General features: G+C 41.3%; 1 protein-coding gene across 2 annotated transcripts in view; it reads right to left on the reverse strand.

Moving 5' to 3' along the window:
- MTMR10 (myotubularin related protein 10) overlaps positions 1-23,549 on the reverse strand; it is a 52,025-nt gene that overhangs the window by 9,878 nt on the left and 18,598 nt on the right. Inside the window, exons 3-13 of one of the 2 annotated variants that reach the window (XM_053364501.1) lie at positions 21,516-21,652; positions 18,274-18,346; positions 15,336-15,490; positions 8,429-8,519; positions 7,239-7,401; positions 6,644-6,731; positions 5,045-5,133; positions 4,202-4,332; positions 2,435-2,504; positions 1,650-1,720; positions 727-896 (exon numbers count right to left, since the gene is read on the reverse strand). In XM_053364501.1, the coding sequence (XP_053220476.1) occupies positions 727-896; positions 1,650-1,720; positions 2,435-2,504; positions 4,202-4,332; positions 5,045-5,133; positions 6,644-6,731; positions 7,239-7,401; positions 8,429-8,519; positions 15,336-15,490; positions 18,274-18,346; positions 21,516-21,652 (1,238 nt within the window). The remainder of the gene's footprint in view (positions 1-726; positions 897-1,649; positions 1,721-2,434; positions 2,505-4,201; positions 4,333-5,044; positions 5,134-6,643; positions 6,732-7,238; positions 7,402-8,428; positions 8,520-15,335; positions 15,491-18,273; positions 18,347-21,515; positions 21,653-23,549) is intronic. The other variant, XM_053364502.1, reaches the window with a different exon arrangement.

Below are 23,549 nucleotides of genomic sequence, written 5' to 3' on the forward strand. Positions count from 1 at the left end.
AAAAGGGGGGGGGGATTTGTTTCATTAAGCACAATGCTCTTAACATGGTGCTATGCATCCCAAAAGGAGGCCAGTTCTCCCTGCTTTTTTGCCAGCCAGAGCTGCCCAAGGAAGTTGAGGTTTCAACTGTATTCCTGACCTGAAGGCACAGTCCAAATCTTGACAATTCAAATAATTCCTTTCAACACATTCCAGCATCTCCCAAACTTAAAACCAGTTCTCAAATAATTACAGCCCTGAAAGAAAAGTGCATCTTCTCATCTCTCTGTGCATTTCCCAATCCATCACTCTTCTGGCCTCCTGCCCTCAGAGATTTCCCCAAATCCTGTTATTTCCTTGGAATAGTCCATTTCAAATGTATAAAAAAGATAAAGGTAAAAGACCCCTGACAGTTGAGTTGCGGACGACTCTGGGGTTGCGGCACTCATCTCGCTTTACTGGCCGAGGGAGCTGGCGTACAGCTTCCGGGTCATGTGGCCAGCATGACTAAGCCGCTTCTGGCGAACCAGAGCAGCGCACGGAAACGCCGTTTACCTTCCTGCTGGAGCGGTACCTATTTATCTACTTGCACTTTGACGTGCTTTTGAACTGCTAGGTTGGCAGGAGCTGGGACCAAACAACGGGAGCTCACCCCGTCGCGGGGATTCGAACTGCTGACCTTTTGATAGGCAAGCTCAAGGCTCAGTGGTTTAGACCACAGCGCCACACGTTATTAAGCTTAAGTACCTCTTTGTCAGATTTCTTCAGGTGGTTACACCTATCTAGAAACGGGTACCCTGCCATGACCCACTCCTTCTGAATCAGGCTCTGGAAACCAGCAATGGTCCGGAAATAGGGATCCAGCATCACTTGAATGAGCGAAGCCACACAGCAGCTCAGGTCGCGCCCTTCTTCCTCTGTAGTTGACATTTGTAACAGTGATATAAAAAAGGAAATATGAAGTGAGTGGGGGGAAAGATGTTAACAAGAATACAAATAGCACAGGGTCATGGGCTTTGTTTTTATAATGCTTTTCGAACGGACCTCAAAGCCACTTACAAAATATTATCAATCCTATAAGCATCAGTTTTAGAACGTTAGAATAAAATGGTAACACACCTGCTTGCTCAGAACTGTGTTTATTTAGTTGTTAATCAGTACAGTGTTTGTTTTTGTAGAAGAGGAGGTCAGTAATGGGCTGCCTATATTACCAGCACCTCTTCATACTCAAGAAGGGTTACCTTTTTAACACCACCTCTGAACAGTAAAGTTTCCAAAAATCATAAAGGCAAAGCCTCCTATTCTAACCTGCTACTGGGTTCTGGGAGCTTTTTAAGACTATTGCGGACAATATGGCAGAAAAGGCCTCCTTGTGAGGGGACTGGGAGTCTGCCTGCACAGCTGCCTGGCAGGCACAACCCACCTATTGCACTGCCCAGGTCATGAAGCCACGAGGCCAAGGCACACCAGACAAGCACCGGGAAGGGAACTGGCTAGGAGGAGGGAAGAGGAGGGGGTGGAGGTTATTGGTTTTGTTTTGTTCATATTTTTATTATGTATTTTGTGTTTTTTTATCTTGTATTTTTATACTGTGAACCGCCCTGAGATAAATATACTGGTATAATGTCTGCAGCATCATCAACATGCTTAAAAACACTTGAGCAGCTTACCATGTAAAACTACCGAAACATGCTTACAGTCCAACATGTATACAAGCTCTGCGGAATGTTTCAGGAAAAGTCTAGACCAAGACAAAAAAAGCCTATATTAATTTATTTAAATTATTTAGAACTATTCAATACTCAAGCAAGTCCACTATTAGCTTTATTTTGGAATAAGCTGTGCACTGCAAGATATTTGCAGAGGCAAACTCACTTTAAATCTCTAGTGAAATTTAGTTTCCCAGAATCATATATGTCCAAGAACAACATTTTTTACAAACTGTGTAGACAATCTCATTGAGTCTCTCACTTCAAAGTGACACAGTGCTTGTCAATATTTTATCTTCTGTACATCTAGGACAGGAGTCAGCAACCTAAGGCCCATGGGCTAGTAGTGGCTCACGAGGCTTGTCTAACCGGCCCATGGTAACCCCTGCGCCCCCCGCTCTTACTGGTGCGGCAACCGACTTCCGGGTTGATGGCGCCTGTGCACATGCACACGGGCGCTCCTCCGACCCGGAGGTGCACTGGAAATAGTGTGTGCGCACACGTGTGGGACGGAGAAGCGCCCATGCGCATATGCTGTTTCTGGCCCACTTCCAGGTCGGAGGAGCGCCGGAAATAGCATGGGCGCATTGGCGCTCCTCCGAGCCGGAAGAGCACGTGTGCGCACACACCCTCCTCTGATGGACGGAGCGTCGATCGGCCCATCCTCGGATAAGGTTGCCGACCTCTGATCTGGGATGCAAATAAATCTGTCAACAGAGATGTTTAATTGCAGCTTCTGCACATACCTCACATACTCTAGCCAGTGTGAATTATCCAGTGAAGACAACCATTTCTCCTCCGTTTCTTCAAAAGGTTCTGTGACCAGAAGAGAAAAGAAGTAAGAAATCATGCTCCCCATATTTGAAAGATGAGGGTCGTATAGTGATATTACTGTCTTTAGAGGAGTCAACTCCCAGCAGACTCAAGCCAATTGCCCATTCTCCATTCCTCACTTAATCAACACCTCTTGTTCACTCCCAATGCAATCCCATGATGACAAAATGTCAAGGTGTGTTAAGGAGATATGTGCATTCCCTGGCAGGGCAAGCAGGCCAGGATGCAATGATCTGCCCCTTCTTTCTATGATCTAATAAAAGCCATACTCTCAATACAGTATCTTAAATGACAAAAACAATTACATGGGTTGAGTGCCAGGAGGGTGTAGAGGCTTTCTAGTGTTTTGCACTGTGTCACATGTAGGACTCTCCCTGTCGGAGAGAAACCGTGGGTGTGTCTGAGGTGCAATGAGTGCCTGGCTGCGCAGGAACAAGTAATTTTGCTGTCTGAAGCAGCATTAATATATTCTGTCACTTTCATTTCAATGCTGCTTCAGACAGCAAAATTACAATTAAAGCAGGGTTGAACTTTTACCTAGATGAGCAATTCTTATAATTCCAATATTTCTGTTGTCTCTTCCTAGAGTTTCCTGTCTATTTCCCATTTTGTTTATTCTGCTTGATTGAAAGTTAAAATAATATAATCCTAGTGAGTGATGACTAAACTGGTTATCCTTGATTGTTTCCTGTTAAAGTTATTTTACTATTATCTGTGTGGAAACCATTCTTTTACAGGTGCTGGTAACTAGATTACATGTGCTGATCTTTACATTACGAGTTCAGGATGTCTCGTCAATGCCTTCTAGAACATGTTTGAGATAGACTAGTACCAAGGTCAAGAAAAGTTCATAATGAGGACCCCCCCTTGCATATTAAGCTATGCCTACTTTACTCGTGCCATGATCTATGTTATAGACCAATCTTTATTCCGTTTGTGTGAGAACTGCTTATGGGCTTTTCTTGTGTGTTAAGGGTAAACACACAATCATAACAAACATCTTATAACTCTAGAAAGAGATCCTAAACAGCTGGATAGTGTGTGAATGAATACATGTTAGTGAGGGACATGCATGTGAATTCAGACACATACATTGTACCATATGTATTTAGAAACACATCCTACCCATTGCTTCTTCTGAAAAAGTTTGTGCTAGTGTTCTCAATGCAGGGCCTGCAAGGCTCTGTATTCTCCTGGATATCCTCATCCAAGTGGACGGCAGCACAAGTCCTTCACCATAGGAGCATTGGCTCCTATTTTCAGGATGCAGCCCAACATCGGGTCATGCATTTTGGGTGGATGGGTATTAAAATGTGCACCTCCTCAAGATGATGGGAGCCACAGAGCTCCTTGGTTAAATGCAGGGGACAAGGAGGGATGTGTTGCTGCCAAGGACCTTCGGGCAACTGGGTCCTTGGTGGAAGGTGAGCTCCACTTGACAGGCATCTTCCTGCCTGCATCTTTCCCCTTACACTTTCAACTTTATGGAGACATAGAGAAGGCACTCTGAACATTTTGAAACCACTCACCCCCCCCCCCCACATGGCAGCTATTCTGGCTGCACCTACAAGCAATTCTTAAAATTTTAGATTCTGCTCACAGACCCTGAAAGGTTGGAATTCCTGTCTTGAGATACCCAACTGCACACTTTTTACAGAAAACAGCAGCCAAGAACATACCATTGACACACAATTGCTTGAGTTTGAGAAAGGCAGCCTGGATTTCTTGGATATTTGGCAGACTTTTGTCCAAATCAGATTTGTAAACATCACTTCTTTGTGGATGGCTTCTAGTGACAGCATTGCAAATCCTAGCATAAAAAAAGTACTGAAGCAAAGTTGGTCATGAAGGGAAAGTTTGTGTCCTAAGAGTATTTCCTTCCCCTCTGGCCTAAAAACTGGTAACAAGCATTTTCACCAGCTGACTGGGCATGGTTGCAAGTGTTTTTTGCAAAGGCAAGCTGCTGCTTTCCTATTTTGTGGGGGTATGAGATATGAAAGAACCCTGTAACCAGGGAACAACTGGCACGATGATGCCCTTACTTCTGGGGGCCAGAAAGCACAACTACATACCTTCATACTAGCACCCCCCCATCTCCACATAGCCTTCAACAACCAACAGAGAATCTGATCACGACCCTCAAGTGGGACTAAGTTAACAATGCTTTAGAGCAACTAGCTTATCTAACTCAACACTCAGGGATATTCATCTCCTCTGTCAACAGAATATGAGATAGTAGATGGTGCAGAATTTGATCACTAAGTTCTCTGCAGAAAGGCGAGTTTTTAAGGGTCACAGGCAACATTTGCCAAAGGTCCTACTGTTAGGTGAAAGGAGGTCGGTTCTGCCCCACAGATACTTCTCACAAAGATTAGGCATCTTACCCTTCACTTGCACCTTAACATATTTCCTACTTGCTTCTATGCTACATTAAGAGCACACACATTTTCCAAAAATCTCCAAACTCAGGGTAAAAGGGAATCTGATTTTGCCCACTAAGCAAACAATACTACCATCTTTACCGTTGGTCTATTTTTCGCTGTTGCAACTGGTCTTTAATGCTGGCCATTCTCACAAGTGCGCTTCCATTGGAGTGATTCCAGCACCACATCTAGAAGAAAGTGAATCCTTTATATTGTGGATACACGGCAAGGTACAAGTCATGAAAAGGACTATATTCAACAAGCCTACAGCACCTCTAAACGACCATAAGAAGCTCACTATCTTTGTGTTCATGAAGGAAAGATCACAGGCTGCTGGTTGTAGCTGCTGAAGTTCCAGAAAGCAAAATGATCTTCAGCATTTAATTTAAAGCATTTCTATACCATCTTTCATTTTAAAAAACCTAAAGGTGGTTCACAATAAAATTAGCGTGGTATTAACAATATCTTAAAAGATAGCATTCAGGAGCCAGGGAAAAATACAACCGGGTACTAAATGTAAAGGGACCCCTGACCATTAGGTCCAGTTGTGGCCGACTCTGGGGCTGCGGCGCTCATCTCGCTTTACTGGCCAAGGGAGCCAGTGTGCAGCTTCTGGGTCATGTGGCCAGGATGACTAAGCCGCTTCGGGCGAACCAGAGCAGCGCACGGAAATGCCATTTACCTTCCTGCCGGAGCGGTACCTATTTATCTACTTGCGTTTTGACATGCTTTCGAACTGCTAGGTTGGCAGGAGCAGGGACTGAGCAACGGGAGCTCACCCCGTCATTGCGGGGATTTGAACCGCCGACCTTCTGATCGGCAAGTCCTAGGCTCTGTGGTTTAACCCACAGCGCCACCCAAAAAGCATGCTTTTTGCAAATGCCAGAAATACATTGTGAAGTGTGGCCTTCACAAGGCTAAAATATCTGGAATAGTTTCTAGGGGTGTCCCTCCTACCCTATGGCTACTACCACCCACCCTACAACCCTACAGAACTCTATTCCCTTCCTGCCCTGCACAATATCTTAAGAACAGGAGTCCATCAAATCCAGCATTCTGTTCTCAGCGATCAGCTAGATGCCTATGGTGAACCTGCAAGCAGGACATGAGCACAATCACACTCCATTAGCTCTTTTACTGCTATGATATCCTCATCTGCCACCTCCCCTCCCTACACTTCATTTGGGTGGAAAGGGGGATTTTTCCCTCCATCTCCCATAATACTAGAATTCAGGGTCACCCAATGAAATTGATAGGAAGATGATTTGAGACAGACTGAAAGATTTCTTAGTCCAAGAAATAATTTATGAAATTCATTGCCACAAGATGTGGTGATGACAGTTGAAATTTATTCCTCCTTGACTCTGACTTTCCACGGCTGTTAGATATGATGGCTATATGAAATCTCCAAATTCAGAGGCAGTGTACTTCTGAATGTTGCTAGGGTGCAATAGCAAGGAAGGGTAATGGCCTTGTGTCATGGGCTCTAGGCTTCCAGCGAGTCTGGCTGCCCAGTGAATCCTCAATCTGATTCACCGGGGCTGCCGTTACACTTTCCTTGAACCTTTCCTTTCTGACCCCGAAGGGTTTGGAACTCAATAGTTGCAGATCCCTTGCATAGTTGTGTAGCGGAGTGGGCTGCACTCTAGCAGGGATGCAACACTACCAATTAAGCAGCAATATCAGCGTCACACTTACTGGCATCCGTCTTCCAGTGAAGGAGTAGGAGTACTGCTTGAGATCTTGATCCGCCAAAGATGATGGCACAACAAAGTATTCTGGAAGACTTGGAGCCAAGACAAAATACACTCACAATTGTTACTTGGGAAATGTCATACAAGTCAAGTCTTTTTATATGCAGCATTGATTAGAATGTTAAAGCCAAGAGTTGAAGTGTCAATGTTTTACTTTTGTTTAGAAATCAACCATAGAAATCTTAAGATTAATCTGGTCATTATTATCTCTAATGACAATGCAGAGCTAGCCTATTCTTTACTAAGAAATGGAACCTAAACTGCATTATTTCAATTGCAATCTGAAAAAAACTATTTCCTCTTTCAAAAGCCCCAGAGTTTTACCAGCCAGTGGCTCACAGACAGAGTGGTTAGCTATGTACCAATGCAATTCATAACAGCAGCCATGGCAGTGTTGTTTTCACAAACTGCATCAAAATCCGGTTGCAAAATATCACTGAGAAGAGACTCATTGCTAGGGAATGGAATTGTGCCCTGAGGCCAACTCTGCCTCTCTATCCCAGTGTGGTTTCCTGGCTATAAAAGAAAAGGAAACTTACCAGGTGGATATCATGTAGCCTTCATTCACTGAACATACACGCCATTCTGATGCTCCTCTTCTCTTGATCTCTCTATCCCAGTCAGAGTATGTCTCAAACAATGGAGTCAGCTGGCCGCCACCACCTCCTCCTCCTCCAGGATCTATTCCATTCACTTTTTTTGCTAGAAGGAAGTGATTTTTTAAAAAGTACTTTCCAAGTTGTTTCATGCAAATAAACAAAGGCACGATATCTTGCAGGAAACAAACAGACCTCCAAACTTCCAATGCTGCTTTATATAAAACTGTTAAGTTATCTTGAAAGTACAGCTGTGTAGGGGCCAGAGCACCCCCAAAGCATATTATTTTCCATTGTGTGTCTGGCCAAGTTTTGACAGACATGAACTTGCACTAAATGGGGAAACAAAGAGAAGTTCTGATCTACCCCTACCATATGTCAAATTAATTTAATGTGTTTAATCTATCTGTGACAACACATTATGCCATTTTAAGGAATGCTTCTGTTAATGCAAACTTTCATAAGTTTCAATGGATTTAGGATTAGATTCCCAATATTTTGAGGCTAAACCAACTACCATATTGAAAACTACCACTCCTTTCCTCAGCGGTTTAATTCTTGAGAGGTTCTTTAAATGAGCAACCTTCAAATACTTCCCCCTACAGATTACTTTGCTACAAAAAGTCTACGTGGAAGTGACTCTAGCCTTATTAGTAGAGCTTGGTGTTGCAAATCTATTATCTCACTGCAGCCAAGGAACCAAGACTGGGAAGAAAAGGTAGGAAGGGCACCATTGTAACACTCCCATGTGACACAAGCTGGTTCTTCTTTTCCAGCCAAACTACCTTGAACTCCAAAACTCCGTTGAGCATAGCTTGTTTCTCCTCTGGCAAACCCAGAACACAGCCAAGGGAGATGAAAGCTCAGCCTTCATGGTGCAAATTGACGAGCAAAGGGCTCTCTTCTAGCTTCAGAACTGCAATCACCCCCCAGCACACTTAGGCACAGATACATTTCTAGTGAGCTTTTCTATGCATGTAAACATGTACTACCACTCAAGTAGGACTGCTTATATGACACCCTCCAAAACAAACCCCTGGGTTCACCAAAAAGCTCCCATAAAAGTTGGCAGCCATGCTCTCACTCCAAAGGCCCCTCCTAAGGCTATGAGGGAAAGTAAATGTCTGCATTACCTGGATTATGGTATTTCTTGCTCACATATTCAAATGCAAAGAGGAGCTGAAGATCTGCTGGCTGGGAATAATGAGCTATTGCAAGGCACACCTGAACAGAGGGAAACAAAAAGAACTGGGGTGCATTGAGCTGCTTCCAACCACTCTTTACTAGAAGATACTAGACTGCATGAGGAAATGGCGGACCAGAGAAAGCAAAACTATGTGATTTTGTCTAAGGAAGGGCGAGCTGTATCCCTCCAACTTCCAAGTGCCATCACCTACTTTGGCTTTCACTAACAGTGATCATAATCAAAAGAGCTCCTTAGGCATACTCAAGGGCTGTGCCATACCCGGTGGACACCAGGCGTTGTAAAATAAACCATGACACAAGCCTGAACCCTCCCTGGGTGAAGAAAAATGCTTATACAGTTATCTGAATCCCAGCTTTTGTCACTAACGTGCTTTCTAAAATCCAATTTCCAATTTCATTAAACAGAAAGATGACTATGTTTTTTTGCTGGGCCGCTAGAGTCAGCCATGGCTTATTCTTGGCTCTCGACATTTTTCAGAGGGAAGCATCACTCCTTCTTTATCCTGAGGGCCCTCTGTGCAACTTGATATACAGTTTCAGTAAGGCTTGAAGTTGCAGGAAATTGAAAATAAAAAACTTTTAAGGAATCTGGGGAACTAGTTTACATATTCACAATGTTTCAAATATAAATTTACTGTGCTACTTCAAGAACACGTATATAATGTATATAACCTGGGGAAAATGTACTGTTTAGTATATTTATGAAATTAACATGGATAGGTCTCTAGGTTTTATTCAGCAATAACCAGCATACCAAGTGGCCATGCTATGCCATGATGTGAATGAGCAGTAAAGCTGCAATTCAATGAACTTACCTAGGAATAACCCCCACTCTGGGACTTGTTTCCAAGCAAATATGGGTGGTGGTGGTTGTTTTGCATGTTTCATATTACCTGTAGACAATATTAGCTAGCCTGATGCCATGTTCATTTGTTTTATATTGTGTTTCAGCCCAGAATATAATCTCCATTTGAAAATACCAGCATAAGTTTATTTTTCTACTCAGAACTGATACCTAGGTAGATGTTGCAGCAATGCTATTATCATCTCTGAATAGATTTGCAGTTGTGTGAATTAGCTGCATTACCATATTATTTTAAAATTCCACTTTAAACATATTCCCACTCATTCTGAAAGAGAAGAAATGTTGCCCATAGATTCCATTTCAGGCATTTTGAAAAAAAACATTTCCATTGATTAAAAAAAAAAATCAAATTGCTAACTTTATCCCATGGAACAGTTCTAATCTGCACGAAGTCCATTCATTCTCACCTTGACCAAAGCAACATACAGACAAATATAGGCAAGGCCTAATACCTCTGCCTTGTTATTACACGTGTTGCACATTTTCTTCCCCTATAAATCCTTACTTGCATTTTAACAAGGGGGAAAGGAACAGAAACAGTCCACAGGATTTTGTCGAAAACAATGGCCACATGGATTTTTTGACAAGAGAAATTACTATCTACCTGGAAATCCTGATTTATTTTTCTACAAAACGCCTGGTTTGTTTGCTATTTATGCCTAAAACAGAAACTACACATAGTGGTGCCATTGTCCAGGGCTTTAATGAAAGCAGTTTCTTAATGCCAAATGGCAAATTCCTTGAACTTACACGGAATGTCATGGAAAAGGAGAAAGTTCAAGATTTTTCTGTCTGCCATGAGAAAACATTTCTCTATTTCATTGCACACACTGCCCCACCCAAGTGCTTACTGGGCAAAGAATAAACTTTTAGGATACACAAGCTAAAGCTCTTGAAATCAGCTCACAGTGCAGCAAAAGCAGTGCTGATGTCTGCTTTCATATACAAAAAGGCCCCTCTTCCCCCTAAGTCCAGCTACCTTCACCATGTAGCATTGAACATATAAGATATCTACGTATAGGTTAGCTTTTGTTGATCCACACCGCTTAAGGTTTACTGTACTGCCATGTGGCAGATGATATATGCTACCACTGCCTGCCCTTTTCTTGGGAGAATTTTGTTAAACAAAAAATAATCAAGGGTTGGATCCAAAGAACCCCCTACCCTTTCTTGCTACAGCTGCCTCCTGAAGTCATTCCTGAGGGTTGGGGAACCCTTTAAAAATGTGTGGAAGCAGCATGGGTGATAAAATGGTGAAGACACACTTGGATCAAAGCCAAATATATAGAAGTCATAACTCTTCTTGGTAAGACCACTTTCCAAGCAATCCTATACAGTATATATGTCTGCTGAGAAACAAGCCCCACTGAGTTCAATGGGTTTGACTCCCAGGTAGGTGCCTAGCCCTATTACCAAATCAGACCAATGGTCCATCTATCTCAGCACTGTCTAAACTTTTTAAACTCTCCCAGCTCTACTTGGAGACCTTCTGCATGCAAGCCAGCTTTAATGTCTTATACTGGCAATGTGCTTTTGGGAAAAGTAGAAGAACAGCCATCGAACACCCCACAAAAACTAAATACAGATTTTGCATGTTGGCCAATCACTCTTTCCCATCCTACCCAACTGATTCTTCTGTGTAATGATGCTCTGCTCTTCCTCTTAGAAACTAGCAGAGGAAGGTTTTTATCTTCAACTGCACTCACATCAGAGAATGGGAAGAGATCAAGAGCACCCTGTATAACAAGCAACATTGTTTTTTAAAAAGAGTTTCCTGCTTGAGACAGGCAGTTTTGTCAGGCAAAGCAGGGCCGCTGGAGAAACGGCCACAGCCAAAAAACCTACAGCTTCCTGGCAGTGTGTACGATAACATTTGCACTTTGCTACTGAACAACCCTTGTTTCCTTTCTATAGAGCAACCTGTATAACCCAAGCAGATACAGGTGCTCCCGAAATTAAAAATGCAAGGAATAAAATAAAAACTAGTTTTCTGATATATTAATCATTAGCCCATGCCAAGGTTCAGAAATTTTAGCTGTAGTACCAATCTCAGATAACCACCTCCCCAATTTCAATAGAAACTGTTGCTTTGGACTGCAACTTAAAAATGCACCATTTCCTTTGAAGTTGCTGACTTCTTCTAGTTGCTTCCACTTATCTTCTCCTTCCCCTCCCTTCAGTTTGACAGCAAAAACAACTGAATAACAAATTTAAGCAACACGGAGTTTTGTGTTGTCCCTCCGCCCCTATTTAGTCACCACCTTATAGCTCAAGCTAATTAGTCACTATGAACATGTACACATATGGTCAGGGAAACTGAAAACAGAAGGGCTAATTCACTGCAGATGGATTTTTTTTATTATTCAGTAGGTTATGGGACATTGTCTCCTATTCTTTTAGTATGACAAGGGAAAAAAAGCAAATATAGTAGAAGTTATTTTCTAAATCTTCATGTTCTAATTTGCTTTTAAATAAAGGGGTTCTGGAGAGGGAGGAGGCAAGACTGCAACCCCCCTCCCCAGCTGCAGCATGCAGATGGTATCCAACTAGGCTCCCCCATTTTGATATGAAGGCCACCAGATACAGAAGATGCAGTCTGCTACATGCAGCCTTTATGATTTGACCAGGGAACAATAACACTCCCTTGGCAACTACTACCGGGGATTCTTCCCCATGTCACATTCCAGGGGAGAGACTCAGGAAGGAAGCAATGGAAGATTTGATGTACTTTTGGAGACTTGAACCAAGTGTGCAAACACAGTCAGCTTTATTTGTAGAAAAGAAAAACCATTAGCATTCCTCTTCTGTCTTCCCACAGATTGTAACAGGGACCTCCTTCCAGGCCGGTTAGCTTTGTTTAAGCAGAACAGAAAAAATGCTAAGGAAAATTACCAATAAATATTTTGGATCACTTTATTAGTCCCATGCAAACAGCTACAAAACTTATCAGGAATTCTTCTGCAACAGAGAAAAGCCTAGGGGGCTTCCTCCGTTTTCAGAAGGAAATAGGAATGTGATTTTAAAACGCAAGGCTACAAATGCTTAGAGAGAAATACTATGGCGAAAGCAGAAGTGTAGAGATCAGCCCAAACACCGGCCAGTTCCCAAAATCTACATCTGCCTGTTAAGTGAGAAACTGTGATCAATACCAACCAAGAAAGAGAGCAGCATGAACTGGCTCCCACCACTGGTCCTATGCAACCCCTCAACTTCTTCAAAACCCCCCCAAAAAACTGAAGAAAGATGGTAAAGGCTCAGATGGTGCAGATTTTAACCTTTCTGGCCCCCTGAACTGTGATTAAGGTTATCAGGAACAGACTGTGGGCATTCATTGCTTCCTTCTTATAGCGCAAATTCTCACCTCTGCTGGCTGATGCTAACAAGCATTGCTTTTGTAGCCAAACCAGGGTTGGAAGTGGCCTTACATGCCTTGGGCACAAAAGAATACATACAATACCATATTTAGCACTAAAATAACATAATGCTACATTATGGTTAAAGCAAGCTGAAGAATGGGACGGGCACAGATAAGTGGCTTTTCAGCCTTTGGCATGTTCTTGATCTCCTAATCATGGTTAGGCGATTCGGCATTCTGCATCTCACTATCAATGTGCTGGTCATGTTGCTCCCTCAATCACACATGCACAAAGTTTGAGTCCCAAATCATGCATTTCAAGTACAGATTCTGCTAATACTATCAATATAAGCAATGTTTATATTGCAATGTATATACTGAGATATTCAAAGATCTCAAAGTCCAAATGTCTCCTAGTTACTTCTTATGGGAATGAAATTTTAAGCATTTCATATACAAAAAATACCAGTGTGCTGCACAAGAAAGCATGCTTAAGGCTGATTCAGTCTATTGGTTTCTGGATATTAAGTATTTACAGTTTTCACTTGAAATTTGTTTTTGAGTAAAGCCCTTAGCTCTACATATAGCTCTATGAGAAATTTAAAACCAAAATAGCAAATATAACAGCAGATGCCACATTGAATGGACTTCTTGTTCTTTCTTTAACCAAGCCTAAATATTCATCCAGTAGTTTTTAAAACAAGTGCAAAATGCTAAGCATCTGCCAGAGAAAACTCTGACTTCAACTTTCCAGGAGCTACGTGTAAATTTTCATGTCCTAACCTTTGACTACTGGCAGCTCAAAGGACAGCCACTGTCAGCATAACGGTTTCCATTTCTAGTATCAACAAAACCTCTACTGTGAAGTCTCAGGGGGTTTAAAATGAACCATTAGAGTATTTGAGTCTTCAATCCCTACACTTTCAAACTGTAGTTTGAAATGGGGTGCATTTTAGATTGGGCGATGACCCAGAAGTGGGTTTTATTGGCTGAAGACTAATGCACTAAAACTAGAGGTCAAAGTAGATGTAGGAAACCTATGACCCAAATTACCTACCTGCTTTCTTTCTTTTAAATTACCATGTCCATGCAACTGCTTTGACAAATGGGGAAATAAACCTAGATAAATAACACTGCTATTTTTTACTAAAGCGGAAGGTTCTGGGCAATCCCATCATGAACTCATACTGCATCTAGTTTGGCTCTCAGCAGTTTAGGGAACAGACACCAAAACAGATGGTGGGCCTTAGGTCACAGAAGGTGTGCGAGTGACATTTTAGAAGGTGGACCCAAGCCTGAGTGAGAGGAAACAAATGTTCATTTACCTGAATTGTGGTTCCAAAAAAACAGAAGCCCCTTTTACTGTGTATTAAACATTTAAGGAACAAAGATATTAGAAGACTGGTTGCTGCAAAGACAGGCAAGGAATACATTCTGCAACTGCAAGAACCAGAAAAAAACCTAATATGGTAGTGATGAAAAATATTTTTCAAGGGTTAGAAAAAACACAGAGGCCTGGTTTGGATGACTGTATTTTTGTGTTTGCTTATGAAATGGATACACAAGTCTTTTGCTCGAGTGCACCACTCCTTTGCTGTGCACAGCAATCAAACCATTAAGTCTTTAATTAACCATGGTTTCTTCTTTTCTTACAAACAATAGTTACCAACTTTGGAACAACCCAGGATATACCACAAACTTATTGGTCTGGCTGCTACACACCATGAAAGATGGAGCAAAATGACTGTATATGCAGGCAAAAGGCTTGCAAATATATTGGCTGAATAAGCCAGTATATGTTTTTCCAAATGCCACCAGCATTAAAAACACTACCCAAAATCTTTCATCTCCTATTAAGTGACTTGGCTTAGCAACTGCAGGATTCATGAAAATGATACGCAAGTTACATTTAAGATAAACAAGGAAATTTATTTAGCCATAAGCCTTAACGTTACATTAAATGGGCTTAAGTGCTAAGCAAGATTTCACCACTTAATTACTTGCTTCATGTCTATATGGGATACAGTAGAGCTAGCTAGCTCCTCCTCAGAATCAGCCTATGATAAGAGTTACTATTCCTACCTTGTAAGCCAGATGTGTATAAATGTGAGTGAAATTTCTCACTGTGGTCTGGGCTGCACCACTGGTGTTGGAATGAAGGTGGGGGATCACAAGACTGAATCTCCCCCAAACCAATTCCCTCCAAGGGTTCAAGCTTAGCTTCTCCCTGATGTGCTATGCGGAAGGAATTTTTTTAAATACAAAGGTACATTCCATTATGCAAGTCCCCATCTGCAGAGGCAAGTGTTATAGTTCACACACAAATCTACCACCTCAATAAGAGCCAGGTCTAAGTAAAAACACATTTCCATTGTCACTTCAAGCAACTTCAAGATTCTAGCATGTACTATCATCTTACCTCTATAGTTTCAAAGTTATTCACTGATGTTTATGGTGGTAAATGGAACGATTAACCCATGGATGAAACACAAGTAACCAGTTTCAGATACACCAGAATGGTATTTAATTATTTGGCAGGTTTTCATTTTGAAAGAAAAACCATAAATTGTTGGCTAATTCTCCATCTAGGCAATACTCAAGACAAATATCAGACCTGCTGCAATACCTTTTTTGCACTTTCGGGTCCTGCTTCATCAAAACGAAATCTGACGATACGAAAGTCTTTGCAGTAAATTATTAATTCTGTTGGGTTAAATTTAAGCTTTTGGTTGGGGCCGAGAACTTTCTGTTTCCTCTTTGTGTCATTTACTGCAAGAGAGAGATTTTTTTTTAAATAAAAAGGAGACAGTTATGCATATAACAAATAACCATGTTATGAATGCTTAACAGAAACAAACTGATATACAACAGCTCCCATCTGAAGAGTACATTGACCTGCTTACTATTCATTTATTTCGATTTAATTAGAAAATGTATAAATAACTTGATAAAAGTTTTCCAAGTGGTGTACAAATAAAATTTTCCCTTGTGTTTCCTTCATTCAAATTCAACACTAAAAACTGCACCTCTGGTCAGAATCTAACCCACCTCTGTACTATTGGCATAATTTGGCATAATTTGGAACTACTGGCCCAAGAGTCAACTATACATGCTGTCCAAACCACGTAACTCTTGCATGGTGTCCCTGTTGCTTTGGGTTACAAATGCTTCCTATTTCTTAGTTCAGTTTCATTTAGAAGGCATGCAAATCTGTTGACCAGAGATAGCAATTTCTAAAATGTCCTAGTACAGTATACAAGCCCCTTAGAGACTTGTGCTAATAACACATGTCCTGCTGAGCTGAACGATGGTTACTGCCTGGAAAGAACACTAAGGTGTGGTGCACCCCCTATGCACACTTACATGGGTGTAAGCTGCATGGAACAGATCTAAATCAGGCTGCCTGCCACATTAACTGGCACACATATTTTCATAGAAAATGGGAGTTGGAAGGGACCCAAGGGTCATCTAGTCCAACCTTGTGCAATGCACGAATCTCAGCTAAAGCATCCATGACAGATGGCCACCCAACTTTTTTACATTTTTACCATTTTTACAGGCCACAGAGACATTCAAAAAGGAAATTCTGACTATTCTTTTTTTTTTTTGCCAATTTATCTGTATTAGTTTTCCAATTTTTTTACAAATCAATATCAAATTACATAAAATTAAATACAATTTTTTGTGACTTCCCGCCCTACTTCCTGGATGCGTCCATAGCTTTCCCTGTTGCTGCATTATATTGCATATTTACTCTAATTCACATTCCATTTCTTAAAAATAATATTTTTTCATTATCCATCAGCTGTCCATTTATCAATTTATTTATAATATACAGTTAAATAAATTTATATTTATTTATTTAAATAATGTATATTTATTTAAATTTAATAAATGTATATTTATTTAACAATTAGATTTCCAATATCAACAAGTGAGGTCACTAATCCCTTTACATCTTGCATGTATAGAAACCTGGCATTATTCTTTCCCTAGTTGTTTGCCTTTACTTTCCAATTCCACAGTCCATTCAACCAAAGTCCTTTCCTGTCTGAATCCTCTTTGGTGTGTGGTATATTTTCACATCACAAAGCTTGTAATCTGTTGTTACTTATTGTGTTGAGTTCTCAAGGACAACCATCTGGCTCACCATCTGGCAATCCAACAATCATCATCACAAACATCAACCCAAAGAACCAAGGGAGATGTACTGTAATATCCATAACTGTCAACTTTTCCCTTTTCTTGGGAGGATTCCTATTCGGAATAAGGGAATTTCCCTTTAAAAAAGGGAAACGTTGACAGCTATGGTAATATCTTGAAAACTTATAACCAGTACAAGCCCACCTCTCCCCTTTCACAGTCAAATCACAATTCTTGAACTCTACCATTAGGAATTCCAGATTACCTTTTAGGCAAATAAGATCTGCTCCTTCTTTGCAGGGTTAATTATATTCCAACAATCTTTGTCTATAGTAAATACACTCAGTTCCAACATCCCAAATTTCAATTGTGCCCTTGAGATCTTTGTTAACCAAAGCCATTTCCTGTCCAAATCATCACTGGTGTAAGATATATTTTCATATCACAAAGCTTGTGGTCTGTTATCAATTATTAAGTTGAGTTCTCAAGGACAACCATCTGGCCCACCATGCAGTCTAACAAAAATCATGACAGACATCGACCCATGAAGCCAAGTGGGGAGGGGGGGGTATACTGCAATATCTTGAAAACTTTAACAAATCCATGCCCACCTCTCCCCTTTCATGGTCAAATGCACAAATGGATCCACTCCTTCCTCACAGGTTTTAAGTATGTTCCAACAATCCTTGTCCACAGCAAATGTGCTCAACTCCAGTGTCCTGAGATCCTTATTTACGTCCCTTCCCCATTGCCATTACTCCACCAACTCACATACACAGTTTCTTTCCAACCAAATCCCAGATTTATTCTCTTTTACTAGAAGTTTACTAGACTTGTTAACTTTTATTCTATTAATCAAGAGGGCATAGATGCGACAAAAAGCTTGCAAACCTTAATACAAAATATAAACATCCACCCCTTTGCGCTTCCAGCTCTCATCTACGGCAGGAATTACCTTCTTCACAAAACCTCAGTCTTAACAGCCAAACTGTTTGCAGCTTACTGTTCTCATCTTCTCCATAGGGTGCCTTTAACTTATATCCAATCATCCGAATTGAAAAAGAAATCTGTCATTTGCCATGGCAGACATGGAGGCTGACTCTGTGATGGAAAGCTTAAGACCCAGTGCTTCACCCCTCCCTGTCCCTCATGGAGGCAGGGAGCAGGCACAAATGGGGACCACAGATCCCCTGGAATTTTCTCTAAACGTTTTGGGATGCATAGCACCTCAGTTATCCCCCTCCACTCCATCAAAGCTTCTCTTGAGCCCCAGAGAGCTGCCACCATAGTCACAGGCAGAACTGGAAGCTGGGAATTCTGACTATTCTGTTTTAATTTCCTAAACATAAATGTACCCCCCTCCAAAGCAAAAAAATTCTATCTTTCATATCCAGCTCCTTAATACGTACCTGTCACTATCTGCTCAATGCATGTTAGAGCAACATCATGTTCTCCCAGGAGAAGGTTCCTGTAATGGAATTTCTGGAATACAGGAGATAAGTTCATGATAAATACCACAACTCACTTTATATTTTGGCCTAATAATTGTGAAGATGAAGTATGATGTATGCTTTGTTTGGTTAGATGCAATCATCTTGAGGGCTGAGGGTCAATATTTTATCACCACTCAGTGTAACATTAAGCTAAAAATATTCTCCTGCAAACTTCATTAGAGAAACCAAAGGAGGGGCAGTAATCAGTAGTAGTAGCAGCAGCTCCCAACAAAATATTAAAAACACAATAAAACATCAAATATTAAAAACTTCCCTGTACAGGGCTGCCTTCAGATGTCTTCTAAAAGTCATCGAGTTGTTTATCTCCTTGGCATCTGGTGGGAGGGTGTTTCACAGGGTGGACACCACAACTGAGAAGACCCTCTGCCTGGTTCGCTGTAACTTCACTTTTTGCAGTGGGCCAGAAGGCCCTCAAAGCTGGACCTCAGTGTCCAGGCTGAATGATGGGGGTGGAAACGCTCCTTCAGGTATACAGGGCAGGGGCTGTTTAGGGCTTTAAAGGTCAGCATTAACACTTTGAATTGTGCTCATGCCTTTAGGATCAGCATTATATGGTCCTGGCAGCCCTCCCAGTCTAGCTGCTGCATTCTGGAGCAGTTGTAGTTTCCAAGTCACCTTCAAAGGTAGCCCCAGAGCAAGTACCACTCTAGCAAGACAGGGTGCAGGTAGGTAGGGTCTTAGCCGTCATACCAAGTGGAGCTGGTAGACAGCTGCCCTGGACACAGAATTAACCTGCACCAAAGAACATGGTGGTGTGCTTTTTAAGGGCAGTATCTCATTACTATCATCTGGCAGTTTTTAAATTTCATTTGGTCTAGTTCTTATTTGTATATTTTTAATGTCCATATAAGTATTTTCAGCATTTGGTAAGATATCTGCTGTCTCTTTCCTTCTTTTATTGATATTTTAATACTAGTTTTAACTTATACTGTGCAACTGTTTTGATAGTACTTTGGTACCTCGGGTTAAGTACTTAATTCGTTCTGGAGGTCCGTTCTTAACCTGAAACTGTTCTTAACCTGAAGCACCACTTTAGCTAATGGGGCCTCCCGCTGCTGCCGCACCGCCGGGGCACGATTTCTGTTCTCATCCTGAAGAACAGTTCTTAACCTGAGGTACTATTTCTGGGTTAGCGAAGTCTGTAACCTGAAGTGTATGTAACCCGAGGTACCACTGTATTATGCTAGATATGTTTACTATTTGGAGTGCCCTAAAAGAACTTTAATTCATAATGCACTGATCATATTGTTGTGTACCTTTGGAATTTCATTCCAAACTATTCCTATTTTCTTGTAAACTAAAACAATAATCTAGATGTATGACAATAACATTCCCCGCTAAAATTTCAACACGCAAGTAGGCAAATCAGCAGGACCTGCATCATTATCAAACTCCAGTGTCTACTTTTAAGTTTATAAACAAAACAAGACTACATTTGCAAAATAATCAATGTAAATTACGATCAAAGCTCGGGCTTGCTGTTCTCTTCTAGGAAAATGCTCTTTGCACATGTGGCGATTCCCCACTTTGTACACACCATACATCTATCTCCTCATGTAAGAAAATCAGGAAGCCCCAGTGCACACAAGAGCTGATGAATGGGAACCATTGTTGCTGAAGTGCATGGCAAGTTATATCAAATTTATTTTCATTCCAGGCACTTTGTTTTGCACCGATTTTCAAATTGAGAAATTGGTTTTGCACCATTTCTAATTCTTCAATAGCACTCTCATAATTTTTATTCAGATTTGTCATGGCCAATGGCTAGTGCAATAAAGTTATTTGGATTGGATTTTCAAATTCAAAGAGTGTGGGAAAGAACTGATGCTTTAGCAATTATTTATCTTTTCTTTTAAAAAACAGAGAGGGTGTGCCTCTCTTAAGATGCTGAGCACATAGTACACAGTAAGAGTTGGGACCACTGGCACTCTGGCTCTTCCCCTCCAAGGCCGCTTCACCTGGTAAGTAAGACTTCTATAACCTGGCCTACAGAGAGGCCTTTTAAGTAAACCAGAAGGGCTCTTCTTATGTTAGATACATTAATCTTTATTATTATCAGAGCAGAAGCATTCTTCATCAAGGTCAGGAACGAGAAGTGGCCCATCTCTCAACCAACACCACCCCTCATTGCCAGGCCAGGTCCCTGTTCTCCAGCTTCTAAGCCGAGCTATCTAAAGAAGCCAAGTATGCCTGAGTATCAATCTTGTTATTTATTATGGCTATGACAGATCAACATGGCTATCCACCTGAATCTGGGTATCAATGGGCTACCTAGCTCTCAGTGAATGTGCAAAGCCACCAAGGGAAGTGCCCAGTACTAGGAAGCAGATCCATCTGCTTCAGCCTTGTCTTTCCCTGGTATTGCACACTGCCGAGGCCATTAAAATGACAGCCAAGTAATTCAGAGATGTGCTGCAATTCCATGTTTGTTGTGGAACCCACAACTTTCTGTCCATTAAAGCAGCTGCAGACAAGTCAAGGAAAGTGCATCACCAACAGTTTTGGCATGAGCTGGCAGTGGCCAGTAAGAAGAGGATGGATGTGAGGGTACTCCTTGAGGTCACTCATTTATCATATTTTTACTCACAGTTTCCCATCACAGAAGCCCTGTGGGGTAGGTTAGGCCAAGCAATTGCAACTTGTTCCAGACCACTTAGCAAGATTTACCGTTGGAAGCCAATATGAACCTTGGTCTCCATGCAAATTCAACACTCTATCCGCTTTAACACACTGGGGTCAGGGTAAGCAATGTAATATTAAGCATTCAAAATCTGGCACATTAGGGCTGAATGAAGAATCGAGGAGAACATATGGTAGCTAACATCAGGAGGAGCCCAGTAGACCTATGTGTGGCTATTCTGCTGCTTCTCCCTGCCTACACACCCCTCCCAGCAAATGCAGGTAATTCTGAGCCAAGGTATTCAGCTTGGTTCAAGATAAGGAACCTGGAATGGTTCGGGAAATTAAAAGGCCTACTCCTGAAACATGTATGGACTCAGGATTGCAATTGCGCTGGCTACAGATGAGTCCTGCTACAGCAGACAATCTAAGCAGGAGGTCATGGATGTCTGTCTCTTGGGTCCTCTTGTCAGCCAAGGGCAATTGTATTATGGAACTCAATAGGCATAGAAACCAACCTGAAGTGGCAAAGGATCATCTGTAATGAAGGATATCTTGAAGTTGCTGCAAACCAGCTTTCCCCACAAATCATACTGACTTGTATTTGTTGCAATGCATTTCCTCACAAAGTTCACTTCATTCACCACAATTTCACCTTTAAAAAGGGGGGGAAAGCAGATTAAAAGAAGATTCACTCAATGTCTTAATCACAGCAACCTGCAAGGAGAAAATTCACACCCATGAATCTGTGATTTTACGAAGTAATTCTTTTGGGGGAGGGGGAATTAGTTGTGAAGCAAATACTGAATCTCCTTTGTGAGAAGCTTAAGCTTTACTTCAATGTATGTATTGCTTGGGTCATAAAGAATTACTAAATAGAACCTATTAATCAAGTAATCCCAATCTGGAGAATAAAAAGCTTCATGATACCCAAGTATCTTTACACAGGCATGGGGGAACCTGTGGTCTTCCAGATGTTGGTCTCCAGCTACTATCAGCCCCAGTCAACGTGTTCAATCGTCAGGGATGATGGGAAATGGAGTCCAGCAACACCTGAAAGGCCACAGGTTCCCCACCTCAATCCAATGCAAAATCTGAATTTCAAGATGTTCATCTCCAGTTACTAAAAACTATTTTTCTCTTCTATACACCAAGAGCCCTCCAAATATTTTAAACTGCATCCTCATCATGATATAAAATTTATTTAAATATATACATCATCTTTCAATGGCTGTTTACAATAGCTAATAAAAAAGAAGAGGAGAGTTCCTATTCCTTTCACAACACTGTTCCTCTTAGGTCATTCTATAAAGCCTTTCAACCCTTGGATCATTCCATCCCTCTAGACAGTCACACCACTTTTACTGGGTTAATTAATCCAGATCTGCAGACTTCAATTTCAAAGAAGAGATCATCAGATTTGTTTAGAAATATACTGACAGATACAACCACAAGACCACAGCAGAGTATGCAGAGGTGGCAGTGAAAAGTACTCTGCATTGCTTGCTGCCAGACTAAAGAAAAATGGCTTTTGTGTCTATGCCCCCCCAACAGAAAATGACAATAAGGGACTGGACAGGGGAGTATGGTCATCCTCCATCCTTATTTGCAAGGCTGGGGGAAGATGTTTGATCTTCTATTCAACCAGCAAGGCCAAAAAGGTAGAAAGAACATAGGTCACTTCTTGTCCTACTCTCCCATCCCAAACCTGCATGATCCAGCAAGCAATAAATTGACTTGCAATAACCACTCAAAAAACCCCACCAACTTTATTTATTTGCCAAATAATACAGTTCAGGAGTTTGGCTTCACTAGGGAAAGGTAAGCAGCAAAGCTGGTATTTGCTCTCTATAATGTTTAAAGTGAGCAACAGTGCAGTTTCCTTCACTTTCCTTTTCCATGGCATAAGCTGTTCTGAGGGCAGAACGACAGTCACTTGTGTGTGACTTGAATAGCCAAAGAGCAGAAACAAGAGACGAGTGCCAAGAAACTAGAAAACAACCCACCCACCACATTACTGTGAAGACATTCACAGAGACATGCTCACCAATCCAGCCAGAGGATTACATCCAAATTACATTCTCTCAAATTTGAGTTACATTTCAAATACTTTCAGAAAACACATGCAACAATTTGATTTCATTAAAAGATTCTGTTTAAAGTACACCCATGAACACTTTGCTAGCTGGCATCTTGCTCTAATGTCAACTTGCAATTATCTTATACATAGCTTATCCTCAGTTCACTGTATGAAAGTGAGCACTGTCTTTTTCTGAAGTGAGGCAGCATAAAATGCTAAAACAGGAAATATCACTATGCAACAGCATGCTATAAAAAGATGGGGAGGGATGGGGGGAGGCCAGAAGAAAAAGCAGAGAGTATGATTTTAGTTCCAGAAACCAGCCCCAACACTTGGGCTTCCACCTCAATCAAGATTTATTTTATGTTGTCCACAGTTAAGGTTTGTTTGTTTTTATTTCAATCTGGTATTTTCAATATATACTACCTCTCTCTCTCTCTCTCTCTCTCTCTCTCTCTCGTTTGAAATAGAA

The sequence above is a fragment of the Podarcis raffonei genome, chromosome 14 (genome assembly GCF_027172205.1).
Source record: "Podarcis raffonei isolate rPodRaf1 chromosome 14, rPodRaf1.pri, whole genome shotgun sequence".
In the NCBI taxonomy this organism is placed as follows: domain Eukaryota; kingdom Metazoa; phylum Chordata; class Lepidosauria; order Squamata; family Lacertidae; genus Podarcis; species Podarcis raffonei.